We start from the raw sequence: 14828 nt of genomic DNA, 5'->3' as shown, positions 1-14828 counted from the left end.
CAGAATTTTGTCGTCTCGTATTCTTCCTAGTGTTCCCTTTTCTAACAACAGCTTATCACTTTTCCACATATTAGCTGTTGACAAGCTTTGCGTGACATAAATGTTTGATATAGCTCTAGCTGTTGTGGATTAAACTGTTCTTAATTTAAAGGTATATAAGCATAGTCAGTATATACCACAGCATGGTGTATTTACGTGAATTAATTTTCAATAAAGCTAAACACATTTCCTCACCCATTAACAGTTACTATGTTGTTTTTGTGCGTGTCTAAGTGTGGGCGTGCACATGGATGTGTATGTACAAAGACGGTCAGAGGAAGTGTGTTTTGTCACATTGTGTCATGTTGTGGGTGAACAAGCTGACCAAACGTCATCTCTTTCATGCGTAGGTAGATTACAGTAAATCAGGGAACATTATGGTGGACACTGGTGTAGGATTTTTTTTAATTAAGTTTAGGGATTCAGGGGTTTCAGGGATATTTTTTTTTATTGATTCCTCCACTTCATGTTTTTAGTGCCAAGCTACCAACAGTTGTAGATGAACAGAATTTCAAACATCAAAGATATTCTTTAGAAATTCCTGGCTCATTGGTGTGGTATGAAACATGGTGTGGTTACCGGCCAATTAACACCCATTGCCAGTTTAACACAATACCTCTAAACACACCCTGTTTATTAGAGCTCCCTTTAATCCAGGTGGTTTAATTGGTTTAACCAGAAATACACAACACAGCAGCTGGTGAACAAGAGCTCAAACTTGTATTTCACTGTGAGGGTTTGTAACCACAGGTATTAAATATGGGTAATACGATAGGCGGGGCAGTGGAAATAGTTTAGAGTTTCCTTGTTCCTTATTTGTATCAAGGGGCTCACACACACACACACACACACACACACACACACACACACACACACACACACACACACACAGTAGGACACAGACAGAGAATGAATAAATTAGTAAAAGTCTCAAATATAAAGTGCAGTTCCACTGATCTGGAGCATTATTTTTCTACTAGAGGTCATTCATCCTACCTCAGAGCCTAAGTGCAGAAAAAAAAAAAAAAGACTCTAAAAGCAAAAGCCTGGTGTCTGCTGCCCTCCTGTGACCAAGACTGAAAGATTGATTCACCATGCTGCATTTGTCTACCACTTCCTCTACATGCCACTACAAGAAATAAATGGATTTAATGGATTTACTGGTTTTTTCATTTAGCAGGGAATATTTCTACTGAAATTCAAAACTAGTTCACGAGGATACTGGTCAATACAGCAACATAACACTTTGTAAAATAAAATCATAATTCATAAACACATGCAGGCTTAGAATGGAAAAAAGCCAAACTAAAAATTGCATACAACTTATGTTCAGCAACAGAGTGCATGCTGAACTGTTTCAGCTCAAAATGATCCGGTAAATACAAATACAGAAATGTTTAAAAAGTGTCACCCAAAACAGTAGGCCAATGTTTTAAAATCTAGGCTATGACCTACAACATTCTAGTGAAAAAATCTATGTCAAATTTCCTGTACAGTACAGCACTATTGGGTACATGTTGTCAACAATATGATCAAAATACTGTATTTGCCAGAGCAAATAAAACTCATGAGCTCTGCAGATTTGTCTGGTTCCCAGGCTGAAGGGCCTCAAGAGCCTGAGGAGCCCCAAGGACCGACTTAACTCCACAGAAACGGAAATCTCTCTAAAATCTCTATTGATTTTAATGTATAATTTAATGTGGAGTTCACATTATAATAAGAAAACCTGAGGAAAAAACTTATGGTCAGAACAGTTGTCTGTAATATGCAATTATTGTATATTTTTCAAATTCAGTGTTTTCTTCTGATTGTTCTATCAGCTCTTTGGTTGTTTGAACTGAATACGTTTGTAATGCATGCAGGACGATGCTGTTTAGCAGAGAGTGAAGGCTCTGTGAATATAGATTGTGTTCAGGTCTTCAAAGTTTATGTCTTAAATAAAAATCTAAACAATTTAATTTAGTTTTCTTCCCAGAAATGAACAAAACTCATCAAGAGATTTAGGCCTACTTTGTACTACAGTTTTAAAAAGTTTTCTTACAACCCTTAAAATCAAGAAGGCCTTGCAACCCCCATAAAGCTTTGGTGACCCCTAGTGGAGGTCCTGACCCCCATGTGTGTATGCCTGTAAGTTGTTGGCTAATGAATTCATAGCAAAGTGTAACAGAATTGTTCTTGAATTAGTTCTCTATTAATTTATCATTTTTAAAAACGCTTTTGGAAACTTAAGAATAAAACATGGTAATAGGAATTTTATCATCAATAGTATCCTCACCATGATGTAGCTAATCAAACTGATGAGCAGCAGCTAGTCTACACTGTTCGAATGGTTATTTATGCTAACTATGCTAATGTTAGCCTACATCTAATTTTCAGGAAGCTACTACTTTTTGTATCTATCTAAATTTGTACTTAATTTTGTGGTGTCTTTCACTTGTAAAATATGATTGCTGCAGTTTGTTCAATACAAAGCTGTAAATAAACCGTTCTTAATAAATATTATTTTATGCTCCTTGTTCATTGTTTCTTATGCCGGTTTTATTATTACAATTGAGTAAAGAAGTACTAGTTAATTATAAATAAGCAAGTACTTCTTCCAACACTGGATTTATATTTATATTATCACATCATTTTTTAATATTTTAATATTTTTTTGAGTATTATAGGCTGTCTGTCTCATACAAATTATCACAGACACACAAAAATACATTTGTATAGCCTATGCCATAGGAAATAAATATCATGATTTTGATTTACTACAAGTAGCTACCTAAACAGACAGGTGCTGCAGGTTGTACGCTTGCTGTGGTGAACAGAGCAACAGTGTGTGTACGGAGCCCAGTGGAGGCAGCCTCTGTGCGGCTGTTGCTGGGAGCTCCGGCCAATCAAAGCCGCAGCGCTCCCATACAAGTACTTTGGGGGCTGGAAAAGCATGACATCATGCACAGCTCCGACCCTCTCTGCGAAAACAAAGAGTGAAACATCTTCATCTCACTGACAGCAAACAGCAGTCGACGACAGAAGCGTCCGCACTGTGATATTCTGCTGCCCCCCCATCCATAAAAAAATACACCGGGAGTGTGGCCCTGGTACCCCGGTGTGTGGTGTGTGTGTGTGTGTGTGTGTGTGTGTGTGAGCCGAGTCTGGGAGGGGCATCCGTCTGTCCGTCCGGGCAATGGCGGATGGGGAGGCCACCGTGTCTGTGGAGTGGGAAAGCGGTGATGGGGGCTTAGCAGAATAACATCCCCACTTCTGCAGTTGTATTTTCTCTGTGTAGCTTGGTACTTCAGCTCTCGCCATGGATCCAGAGAAAACGTTGACATTCTGCCTCGGGCTGAAGGCTGAGGAGGTAACGCACCGCACAGCCTTCCTTTGACACAAACACTGCTGCCAACAGCTGGGCTTCAGTTATTCTGCAGAGCAACATGCTTCCCTCGGCCTGTGTTGTTGTTGACAAACAGTGGCTTCAACTTGTACCAATCTGTCTTTTCTTTTCTGCATCTCGGTGTCGTTGCGTCTTTTGACATGTTTCTGGAGACAATGGGTGCGTTTTTGCACCACTGCAGCAAATGTTTTGTGTCCAGTAAAGTCAGTCAGGTATGGTTTCTGTTTTTGATTGTTTGTGGTCAGTGGGAAAAGGCTGTCTGTGATGCTGTAGTCAATGAAAAAACATCTGATTATAAGTTCTGGGCCTTTTTTTTGTAAAGTCACCAAACTCATATTCTATATTGAGAGGGGCTGCGCAGACACGCAGTCAACTTTCTCTAGGGATGCTAAAGGAATTGTTGGAAGTTACATATTATTGATTTCAGTTGTAGTTTGTGACTTGTTGATTTGTGTTTCTGCAACAGAAATACGATCTGATCCTTGTTTCAAGCAAATTAACTGAGAAAGTCTGTTGTAATGCACCAAATATTTAACTCTTACTTATGCAGGTGCAATTAAAACCCTTAAACCCTAATAAATCTAATGCAGCCTACAGTTGCTGATTCTGGACACTGTCGGCTCAAGGCTGAAGATTTCATTGTTTCAAATATATATATAAAAAAAGAAAAGAATGTTTTCAGATCAAATTTTCTAATTCCAATGTGGGGTAAGTGTTGTTAAGCACACTATTGCCAAAGCAGGTTGTACCAGGTTACAGTGGAAGTTTAATGTTTCACCTGGAAAGAAGACAGTTGTTGGATGTTTTGTTTTTAGTTTTTCACTAGTAAATCTTGTTTTGGTCTAAGAGTTTGTCAAGTTCTTGGCATTTGATTTATATTCTGGTAAGAACAACTTGGTTTTATGTCTTTGTTTAAGCTGCAGTGTCTGTCTTCCATTTATTTCAATACAAATGATCCCCTTAGACCCACATGTTGACAACAGTTTGCCTCAGAGTCTAAGTATGATGAGTCTTGTTGTTGTGGTGGTTTACTGAATTTTCAATGTTGTCTTACATCCTGCAGCCTGTCACAGTCAGCCTCCCCTCGATTTTCCTCTGTTCGTGATTTTTGGGTTGTCAGGTGCAGAGAAAGGCCATGATCCATGATCCACAGTCAGACATACTCAAAGTGGTATGTCCCTGACAGGTTTCATATAGGAGGAAAGGTGTGTGTGTGTGTGTGTGTGTGTGTGTGTGTGTGTGTGTGTGTGTGTGTGTGTGGCGATGCTAAGGAGAGATGTGGGTTCCAGGGGTGGAAATCATTCGTGGTTAGTCCGTGGTCTCTGGGGAAGTTGAATGATCACTTCATACCCATGTGCGTGTACTCAGTGCTGTGTGGTGGGCTTACCACAGGAACTCAGCTTGACATCATAGATGCCAGAACATTTCCCTTCTTGCCTCTGACTTTCATAACAGTATAGAAGCCTACTTATGAACCACCTGGGGTTATATTTGACAGTTGAATATGCAGTTATGACTTATCTGTTGAGTTTTACTGTTGCACAATATTTAGTGGTCAACACATATCAGACACAAACACACAGTTTAATAAGTAGCAGCAAAGTAGATGAAATAGCAAACAGGAAATCATCAAACTGTTGATTGGCTGTCGGGATGTGTCAACTAGGACTCCTGCAGAACTTAGAGCTCAGTTATCACAAATCTCTGTAGTCTTCTGGTACGTGTGAGATGTATCTGTAGCACAGTGTTGAAACGTAGTTCCATAGAAGTACTCTACTTATTCTCTCATCAAATAGCTTCTGATTTAAATAATAATATATCAGATTTTAGACTGCTTAATGGAGGCAGAGTTCCTGTTTGGCTTGTACAAAAAGATTTGGCTTCCTTGTAGAAAGCATGTTTATATTTCTCAGTGTAAGGTATTCAAAAATGAGTTTTGTATCATGGGTATCAACACATTTACCCAGCTATGATGGCCCTGCCTGCAAATATCATGATTCATGGCCTCATTACTGCCCACAACCAGATCGATTTTGGGCAGAAAACTTACTCTGCCCTGTTTGTCCTTGGTTAAATATTCCACCAAAGTGTCAGGTTGTCTTATGCAATGTTAATAAAGCTTTGGATGCAGCAGTCGTTGAAGAAGGGTATAGCATACACAGTTGTGCACACTGACAGCTACTGTTGTCATTTGTACAGACTCAGGGCTGTGTGGAGTTAGCTGCTTGTTGAATTTTGGCTCATTGTCATTTTGTAGTAGTTGTAATTCTGAACCTGTTAATAGCTGTGTGTGCACTGGCATATTTGCATGTGTACACACACACACACACACACACACACACACACACACACACGCACATACTGCAATCGTACGGCCAACATTGTTCCCCATGCTGAGTACATAACCAGCAGCCAGTTGCTAACAAAAGCGATCTCATTTACATGGCTGCAGGCCTGGTGTGCAACAGGGCAGTGAGCCCCCAGTATCCGCACATTGTTTCTGACAGTGGCCCCACATCCAGCAGCAGCACACACAGGCATTTATTTTCCCTTTTACTCACAATTGGCCTGAATGACATTTACAGGGGCGTTACAGTGACACGCAGAATTTTAAAATCTGCACAGTGACAGAATAGCATCTGGGTAGAGTAAACCCACATATAGTATTCATTTCCACTGCAGATAATATTTGGACACTAATGCCAGTGTAGTAGCATCCATCCATGTAGGTAGGTCAGGCGGGGTTATGGTTTTAAGTTTCATTGCCTGCTGGGATGATACACATGTCAATATAATCCCCTGTGGAAAATTTATATTCTTTTAGAATTACCAGATGTGTATGTGACTGCTTCAGTGTGAAAATGCTTGGTCGATTATTAACAGGAAATTAATCAATTAGAATCCATCTTCTCATATATTAGAAACGTCTATTCTTTTTTTTTTTTTAAATAGTTAAAGTTAATATCTTTGGGTTTTAGACGGTTGGTCTGACAAAACAAACAATTTGAACATGCCATATTGGGCTTTGGGAATGCATGTTGGGTGTCTAACACTTAATTGATAAACACATAATCAGCAGACAAATCAGTAATGAAAATAATTGGCAATTGCAACCCTTGACTCTTTTAATTCATCACAGTTTAAGAGGTGTTCCTTTTGCATGCATGTATGCATTTAAAAGAAACAAGGGAAGAAAAAAAGCAAAGCACAAGGTGTTAGGAGCGTGACTGGGAATTGGTCCCTTCTGTCTGCTATCTTGACCGACAGAGTAGAAAAAGGTTTTGTTAAAAAGCCATTGACCTTCCCATCTCCTTGAAGAGCCAGAACTGGAGGGCAACCAACATCTTCAGATGGGAAAATAGGTCTTTAATGGCCTTTTTTGTCAGGCTTGATTACTAGAATGCCCTAGTCAGATCTTTTTGTTTATTCCTGCCATTTGCATTGTATCCTTTCTCTCTCTAATGCTCCTTCTTAATCATTGTACCTCTATCTTTTACCAGATGACCATGTCCCTGCAGGGGCTGGACGGGACTGAAGCTGCTACGGTAGGGAGCTCGACCTTCAACCGCAACGCAACATTTCATACCACTGGATAATATAAAGCATTGTCCACATGAGTAGAAAAAGCCTCCAAGTGTAACCACAGTGGTTGCTATGGCAATGCATAATTATTTGTTTGCACTTCTCAGTCTCATGTGTGGTAACTATGTACATAACAGATTTAGCAACCTCTTCTGGCTGCATTATTATTGTAGTTTATGGTTTTGCTGTAGTTCGTCAGATTCTTCTCCCCAAGCATTGAAATTTGCCAGATTTTTTGATGTGTCAAACATTTAATATTTAATGTCTGGGTTTAATTGCTTCTCACCCTTGCACTGACTTGTGAATGATTAAGATGTAATTGTAAAATTCACAGAGGTGCTTTCGTTTCTCATTTTAGGTGGCTGTTTCTCAGAAGGAGGCTGACATGCGCACAGTTACTAAGGTGTGTGATATTTGAAGTGTAACCTTAACCTGTTGCTGCCAACAAACATACTGTCATCTAACAAAATTATCTTAAAACGGCACTAATATTTTCATACTAACAATACATAAATGTGTGTAATGTGAAAGGGGGTCACTCACAGCGAGGAGACCATAGAGAATTATCACAGCTCACTGGTTTTTATGGCCGGCAACTTCACTGTTTTGGCACAGTCTGTGGCTCTTATCAACCCTGTTAATAGTCTGTTTACAGTTGGTCATACAGGCCTTGAGTGGCTGGAAAATCAGTACAGCCAGATTTATGATCCACCCGCTAGCTTTCCTGGAGCTTTCAGTGGCCTCTTATGGTCTTCATCAGCAGATGGAGTTTGCTCGGTTATCTTGGAGGTGGCTCAGTTGTCATCACAAGGCTTAAGTGTGAAAATTCGGTCAGTTAGTAACAGGTGGCTGCATGAAGGGGGAGGAATTAAACCCCTGTCTCAGTTCAAACATCGGTGTCAAATTGGCCTCATGTTCTGTCCGGACCTCATATTCTGGTTAAAAGCTCTAAGTCAAGAGAGTCTACTCCTGTGAGGCTCAAGAACCAACTCTACCACTGTCATCTTCTGGGATTACCATAGCCATACCAAGCATTACAACTGAACCTCTGCAGTAATGTTATTTTCACTGTGGTGATATGCGATGCTGTGTTTTGTCCACTAGGTGGTGAAGCATCACGGGGGTTCTGGTAGCCGGCCTGTTGTCAGTCCCAAGTACTGTCCTGGGGTAAACAACAATCCAGGTTACCTGTGTGAAACAGGGCACTGCTGCGGAGAGACTGGCTGCTGTACCTACTATTATGAACTCTGGTGTGAGTCAACTGACTGACTTCCTCTCTATTGTGGACAGAGTCCTGAGGCTAAAGCTGTACTTTTTTTGACATTTGTCATTTGTGAGTAAAAGGAAAAAATCTGGATGCAAAAATCTAATTTGACTTAAATTGCTCTTACATATTAAGAACAGGTTACGATGGTGCTTGCCCTGTGATTGGATTTCTGCTGTAGTGACTGGATGTATCCAACCAGAATATGCAGACAAGCCGCTGTATGTGAAAAGAATCTGGCCAGAAAATTCAGAGATGGATGTTGGTAACGTCTTTTTTCAAACTAACTAATTCAGAGATTCACTCTTGGTCAACCAGAGAGTCAAAATATTAATCTTCCCAAACAAATCACTTGCAGAGAGTAGTTTTTAATAAGATAAGTCCTAACTTATGAAATTTTTTTCTCATTTGGTTAACATTACATATTATTTAAAATCTTACCATTTACTTATAGATAATTAATATGCTCTTTTTGGGCTTTTCCCCTGTCCCTACACATTACCATACATTGCTGTTATTATGTCACTGAAGTCAAACTAAAACACTGCCACGGTCAGAGATCGAAAGCAAACACTAGGAGGCACCAAACACTATTGCAATGCTGTCTCATTAAATCTGATTGCTAGTTCAAAAACCACTTTGAAATGACATCTGAAACTGAATGTTTTTCACAGGATCATATAACAGTGGACATTTACAGATAAAGTTAAGGGTTAAGTACATGCTTATGTTTTATCTGCCACTCCTACACCTGTGGGATACTAGAAACCACTGCACTCATGAGCTACAGTATCCTTGAATGGAAGAAAAATACCCATGCTAGAAAATAAAAGCAGTAAATTTAATGCAATTAATTACCTTAAATATGTCTTAAAGTTGATATCGTGGTCAAATCAACTGCAACAAAGCTGGAAATAAATCTAATATTTTAGGGTAAGCTTTGGAAAATGGACAGTAGTAATATAAAACTAATAATAAAAAATGTTTTGCCTCTATGTAATCTGAGAAGATCTGAGATGTAATTCAGATAACAGGACACAACTTTAATGCATGTTTTCATAATGATGAATGCTGGGTTCATGTTGGGTTCATTTCCTGCTTTCTGCAGGGTTCTGGCTGCTGTGGACAGTGCTGATCCTCTTCAGTTGTTTCTGTGCTTACCGCCACCGCCGGGCCAAGCTGAGGATCCAACAGCAGCAGAGACAGAGGGAGATCAATCTGATTGCCTATAATGGAGCCTGCAACTACCCTTCCTCAATGCTGGACCTCAGTATGTTTATTTATGTTATTTAATTTCACATATTTATTTTATTTGTCCTTATACTGTCAGGGGAGCTGCAGCGTCTGATAATGTTATGTTCTCATGCTGGGGTCTTGAGTGCAGTTGGATACAGGGTTTTATATCTCAAGACAATATTAAACAATGCAGAATAACATAACGGCAACAGAAACATTAAATAATTTAATAATAATTAAATAAATGTATTTAATAGAACATGAATCAGTAACCATTAAGGTAAAGTAAAAAAATGAATTTCAACATCCATGCTGCAAAGAAAGGTTAAAGTTAAAAAAAAAAGTTGATATGTTTCATTTTACATGCAACACTGATCCTTTTTCGCTAATTGTCACTTAAAAAGTTTTAACTTTAGCTGAATAAAACTTGTGACTCTCTCTTTGTTCCACCTGTTTGTCCCTGGTTGTATGGTAAAATTAAACTCCCTCGGAAGGACACAGGGGAAAATAGCAAAAAACTTTAGTGTTTAAAATGAATATCAACAAATGCCATAAAAAGACCAGAGCCAACAACGTGTTAATTCATTTCTCAATATGTTCGGACTTCCTCAGCCTGTCTTTGGCACTGGTTCCTACTAAGGACATACAGTAAATCTTTGGGAGTGGATCAAAAACATTATTTAATTTAAAAAATATATAGTTATAGGTATATAGTTCATTTGTTGGGAACTATGTTAAGCAGGGAATAAGTACACATTTGGTTTGGCAAGTTAGAAGGGTGTTGGTAATGTTAATAGTAATAATGACACAGTGCATTGGGGTGGCTCATTGATGTGTTTTTAGTAGTTTTGGGACAACAATGGGGGTCTCTGTTCTCTAGCACAAAAGGACAGGCTTTACTTGTTAGTAGGTTGAATTCATTGTTTGTTTGGGTCTTTTAATGTGATTATCTACAATCAAATATAGAATACTATACCTCCAGTCTAATCCTTTAACAAGTCAAGCAGCAGCTGATGTATATTTCTTTTGTCACAGGTTTTCTGGCGTCTTTCAAGTTGCCCTCCTACGAGGAGGTGGCGGCCCAGCCTAGCACCCCTCCTCCGCCTTATAGCTCCATCTTTGCTCTGCAGGGAGGTGCCATGGGGGGTCCTAGCTCCTCTTACTCCCATCATCACCACCACCGTCACCCCTGCCCTCCCTACCTGGCCCCCGGTCCCAGTGGCCTGACTTCCTCCCAGAGCTCTGACAACTACACCAGCTGCTCCTGTGAGTCGTGCTCCCTCACCTCCCCCTCCAGCACCTCCTTCTCTGTCCAGGTGACGGACGAGACGTATGACAGCAGCCACATCTCCACACCCAGTGAAGCAGGGGGTGACTGTGCTGTCATGCCGAGGGTTGGGTTCAACTTCACGCCAACTCCTTCCCCGCCACCTCCATCACAAGTTCCACCTGATGTTATACCTGCAGTTACTCCAGATGTCATACCCGTACGAAGACGGTCCTCTAATGGCAGCGAAGGAGTCTCTCCTTCAGCTCCACCACTCTCTCTTCCTTTACACTCTCGCCCCTCACACCCTTCTCGCCTCCCACTTTCTCCACTCATTCTGTTATCCTCCCTCCCTCCTGGTCAAGTCCATCCGCTCGTCCTCTCAGACCCGCTTGGAGCTGTGGCTGTTCAGAAAAAGAAAGAAGAAGAGGCCTCATCTTGTGGTCCACCCCCCAGGCCCACTCTGTCTCCCCCTAAACAAGCTCTCTTCTCCTCAAATGTGTCTGTTTTCACACATTGTAACAACCAAGAGGAGCAGAAACAAGAAAAAGAAGAGGAGGAAGAGGAAGAAGAAGATGATGAGGAGGATCATTTCCGGCATCGCCGGTTAACGGGTGACTCGGGCATTGAGGTATGTCGCTGCCATGTGAAGAGAGAGGAGCAAGAGGAAGTGCAGAAGGGGTATTTTGGTAAAGGAGGGAAAGAGGCTGTGAAGGAAGGGGAGAGGGCAGATGTGCTGCACGACAGCGTGGACTGTTCTTTACGAGCGAAGGCCGCTGTTCAGTCACCGCTTGCTGAGCAGTGTGGTCCCGTCTCCTCATCCTCCAGCATCATCCAGAAGACAGGCGAGGCCATCATCACTGTGGAGTCTTTGTAAGCTGATGGCCAGTGAGAACAAGTGGAAAAAGTGAGATGTTTATGCTTAATAGCATCCTCATAGATCGAGACTAGTAGGTAAAACGTTGAATCACTGAAGAAAAGCCATACAGGTCTTACTGTAACGGTTGCAAGCAGAGGGACAGGATGAGTAATGGATCCTCCCCTTTTTTTTCTGTATTCAAATGAGTAACTCCAAGAAAAGCCGACACCTGAAAGTCCTGTTTTGTAGTTAATTTATTTGTGGTTCAGGAAAAGGCTTATCTTTTTCTCTGAACTGATGCTAAGGAATTGCTCTTTTTCTCTTTCCCACATGCTAACCAAATCCATTTTTACCATCCCTGCATCCCTCTACAGTTTACTTTAGATCTCTTCTTTCTCTCTCTGCATGGAAATTCCTAATAGTCAGTGGTTCCCAACCTGGGGGGTATGGATCCCTCTAAGGGGTCACAAGAAAAATCAGAGGGGGTCATGTAATGATTAGCAGTATAAGAAAGGAGAAAAACATATGATAGTCATATAATAATTTATTGATGTTTCTTTATTCTTCACTTTTTATGTGAAATTATAGATGGTTTTACCTCTTTGGGCATTCAAATGAAACAATCTAAGAAGCGAAAATCAATCTTAGCTGGAACTGCTCACAATGTCTTGACATATGCAATGTGGTCACAACAAAATATTCTTTCATTTGAAGGGGTCAGACAGCAAAAAAAGTTGGGAACCACTGCTTGATATCGCATATCACTCAATCATCCCAGGCCATTTAATCAGTGAACAAAACTGTTAACCATTAACTGATATCTTGAATTAAAAATGTATATTCTAGGAGTATATAAAGTCAAATAACGGAACAATTCCTTTCCAGAAGAGCAGCTTCTAACAAACTGTGTCTGGATCAATTTATGTGATCTCAATTTACTTTCTGACTTTTGAAAAGGATCACAACTGTAGTATGGATTGAGGTCACAGGACTAACCGGTGACCTTTGTTGTTGTGGGTTGAATTTCTGCTTTCACTTGCCTACTTCCCTCTGTTTATCTGAGGATATAAAGAGGGAAGGCAACTATTGAGATTGATACAAGAAGTGTGTGTTTTATACTTTGTGTCTTATGTTGCTCCTTAAAGGAAAATGGGTGCAAACATTGATTAAGATGTGTGGGTGGCAAAGCTTTACAATGGTATTATGATTATACGTTGTTGTTCCAGACTGTTACATGATTATACTGTTTAATTAACTGACTGTTTGACTTTGGATTTAATGTGTTTGAACATTTAATGTGTTCCTGGTTGGTCGTTGCCATTTTTGCAAGGCAATGTAAATCTGATTCCTTCATGGACGGACTGTTGAGTTTTTACAAGGCAGAAACTTTAAGCCTAATCTCGTCACTGATGATGAATGTAAAAGGTTATGCATTGCAACAAAAACAATATACTTTAATTGTTTACGGAGAATTTTTATAGCACGATGATTGACTGAAAACCTCTGGAAAAGTGTCCAAATCTGCAGTGGGGCGGTGCACACTGCCAGGTGCGGGCTTTGAGAGGACACTTTGAAAGGAAGTGCCCATCGTAATGTCTGTCTGAGTCAAGTAATGCTTATGAAATATCAAATGTACGGAGTGAGGGTTTAAAGTTGCAGTCAGAATAATGGCTCTTTTATTATTGCTGTGGCTAAACATGTGGTCACTTCTGGGAGTTGGACTGCTTTCCTTTAAATGTATCCTGGTTAAAACTGTTTTTGTATGTAAACTAATTTGTCAGTTGATGTCCAGTTGTACAGTGTCTGTCACTAGAGAATAGGCAGCCTCAGCGGATGGAGTGGGAGGTTGATATCCTTGATGGATGATCTGTACTTCCTAGGATTGTGTCAAGTTAGTCAATCCTGGTCTTTAGTAGGGGAAATAGCACACATGTACTCTCTTGTAATTGAATTAATAAGTACAAAATGTACTCAAGCGTAGGGTAAGATTTAGAAAGAACGAATGTCTCAAATCACATTTTTTGTGTTGCTGTAGTTCTTATGAGACAAATGTCTCTGTAGTTCATTGACTAGAGGCCACTTCATTGTGTCCTCAGCTCTGTGCAAAACCGACTTAATTGTCTAAAGCCTAAAGGCAAAGCTTTCAACTCATTTCTGTGGACAGAAATCATTGTCTTGATTCAGCTCAATAACACCTTTATTTTGTCATAGACAAATCATGTGTCTGTGTGTACCTCAATGGGGAATGCAAGGACGTTATGAAGGTTTTCTCGACATCCTCTGATCGTCTCTTTTTAAAGCTCTTTTGGAGTGAGTCACAGGTGTGTCTCAGAGGTGACGAATGCTCTGACTGAGACTGTTCGTCCTCTGAACACATCGACATAAAAGCCTTTTGGCTGCTGTACATTTTTTAGCCAACGAATGGACAGTTGTTATTTTCTCATTAGTTCTAGCTAATGTATGTTTATCAAGGTTATATGGTGCCTAGATGAAAATAGACTTTCTGTTAGGCATTCTATAGTTTACTGCTGCTATGTGAGTGTGTGTGTGTGTGTGTGTGTGTGTGTGTGCATTTTCTGTAAATTGTGTATAGTCGTACATCAAATGGGCAAACATTTTCTAGCAGTGCTTAGCGGTCTCTTTATAAAATATACACAATATGTAATACATGTGAGACTTGCAAAAATAGTATTTAGCAATAGTATTCACACTTTTTTTCCTTACTCTAGTTAATGCTGGTTGATAGGAAATTGTTGTGAAAAAGACATTTACCTCTTTATAACTGATCCGTGAGCTGTGCTGGGCAGAGGCCCTTGATTGTACATCATACTGCATTTTTAAAGGCCTTTGGCTTAAGGTTTCTCCCAAGTGCAAACTCAGATTATCTGGTTTTACCGTAGCCTCTGTCTGTGCCTCTTGTGTGTTACCACATTACATTCGGGTCACTGAGTCAAGCATCCGTGTTTCTGAAAAATAAACTGACGATCTTTGAAAGAACAAGCCATTTCCCAAGTTGCAACTGTTTCCTATTCCATACAAATATGGTAACAGGAAATAACGTTATGTCCTTGGATTTGTACAACGTGAACCAAAATGTAAAAGTTTTATTATGTTATATTTTCTATATTCAAGTTTTTTTTTGTATTTTCATACAGAATAAAAAAGATTTGTTTATTCACATTCAAAAATATTCAGG

The 14828-nt window shown here is 40.0% G+C and overlaps 1 protein-coding gene across 1 annotated transcript in view; it reads left to right on the top strand.

The window, feature by feature from the left end:
* The first annotated feature begins 2993 nt into the window (after positions 1–2993).
* Positions 2994–14828, top strand: part of pdcd4a (programmed cell death 4a) — a 31096-nt gene continuing 19261 nt past the window's right edge. Inside the window, exons 1-6 of the mRNA XM_051384008.1 lie at positions 2994–3388; positions 6925–6969; positions 7365–7409; positions 8111–8258; positions 9379–9540; positions 10542–11680. Coding sequence (XP_051239968.1) covers positions 3338–3388; positions 6925–6969; positions 7365–7409; positions 8111–8258; positions 9379–9540; positions 10542–11650 — 1560 coding nt within the window. The 5' untranslated portion in view covers positions 2994–3337 and the 3' untranslated portion in view covers positions 11651–11680. The remainder of the gene's footprint in view (positions 3389–6924; positions 6970–7364; positions 7410–8110; positions 8259–9378; positions 9541–10541; positions 11681–14828) is intronic.

This window comes from Dicentrarchus labrax, unplaced genomic scaffold, assembly GCF_905237075.1.
Source record: "Dicentrarchus labrax unplaced genomic scaffold, dlabrax2021, whole genome shotgun sequence".
Taxonomy (NCBI): domain Eukaryota; kingdom Metazoa; phylum Chordata; class Actinopteri; family Moronidae; genus Dicentrarchus; species Dicentrarchus labrax.
The sequence above is the reverse complement of the archived record's forward strand: the minus strand, read 5'-3'. Positions and strand labels throughout refer to the sequence as shown.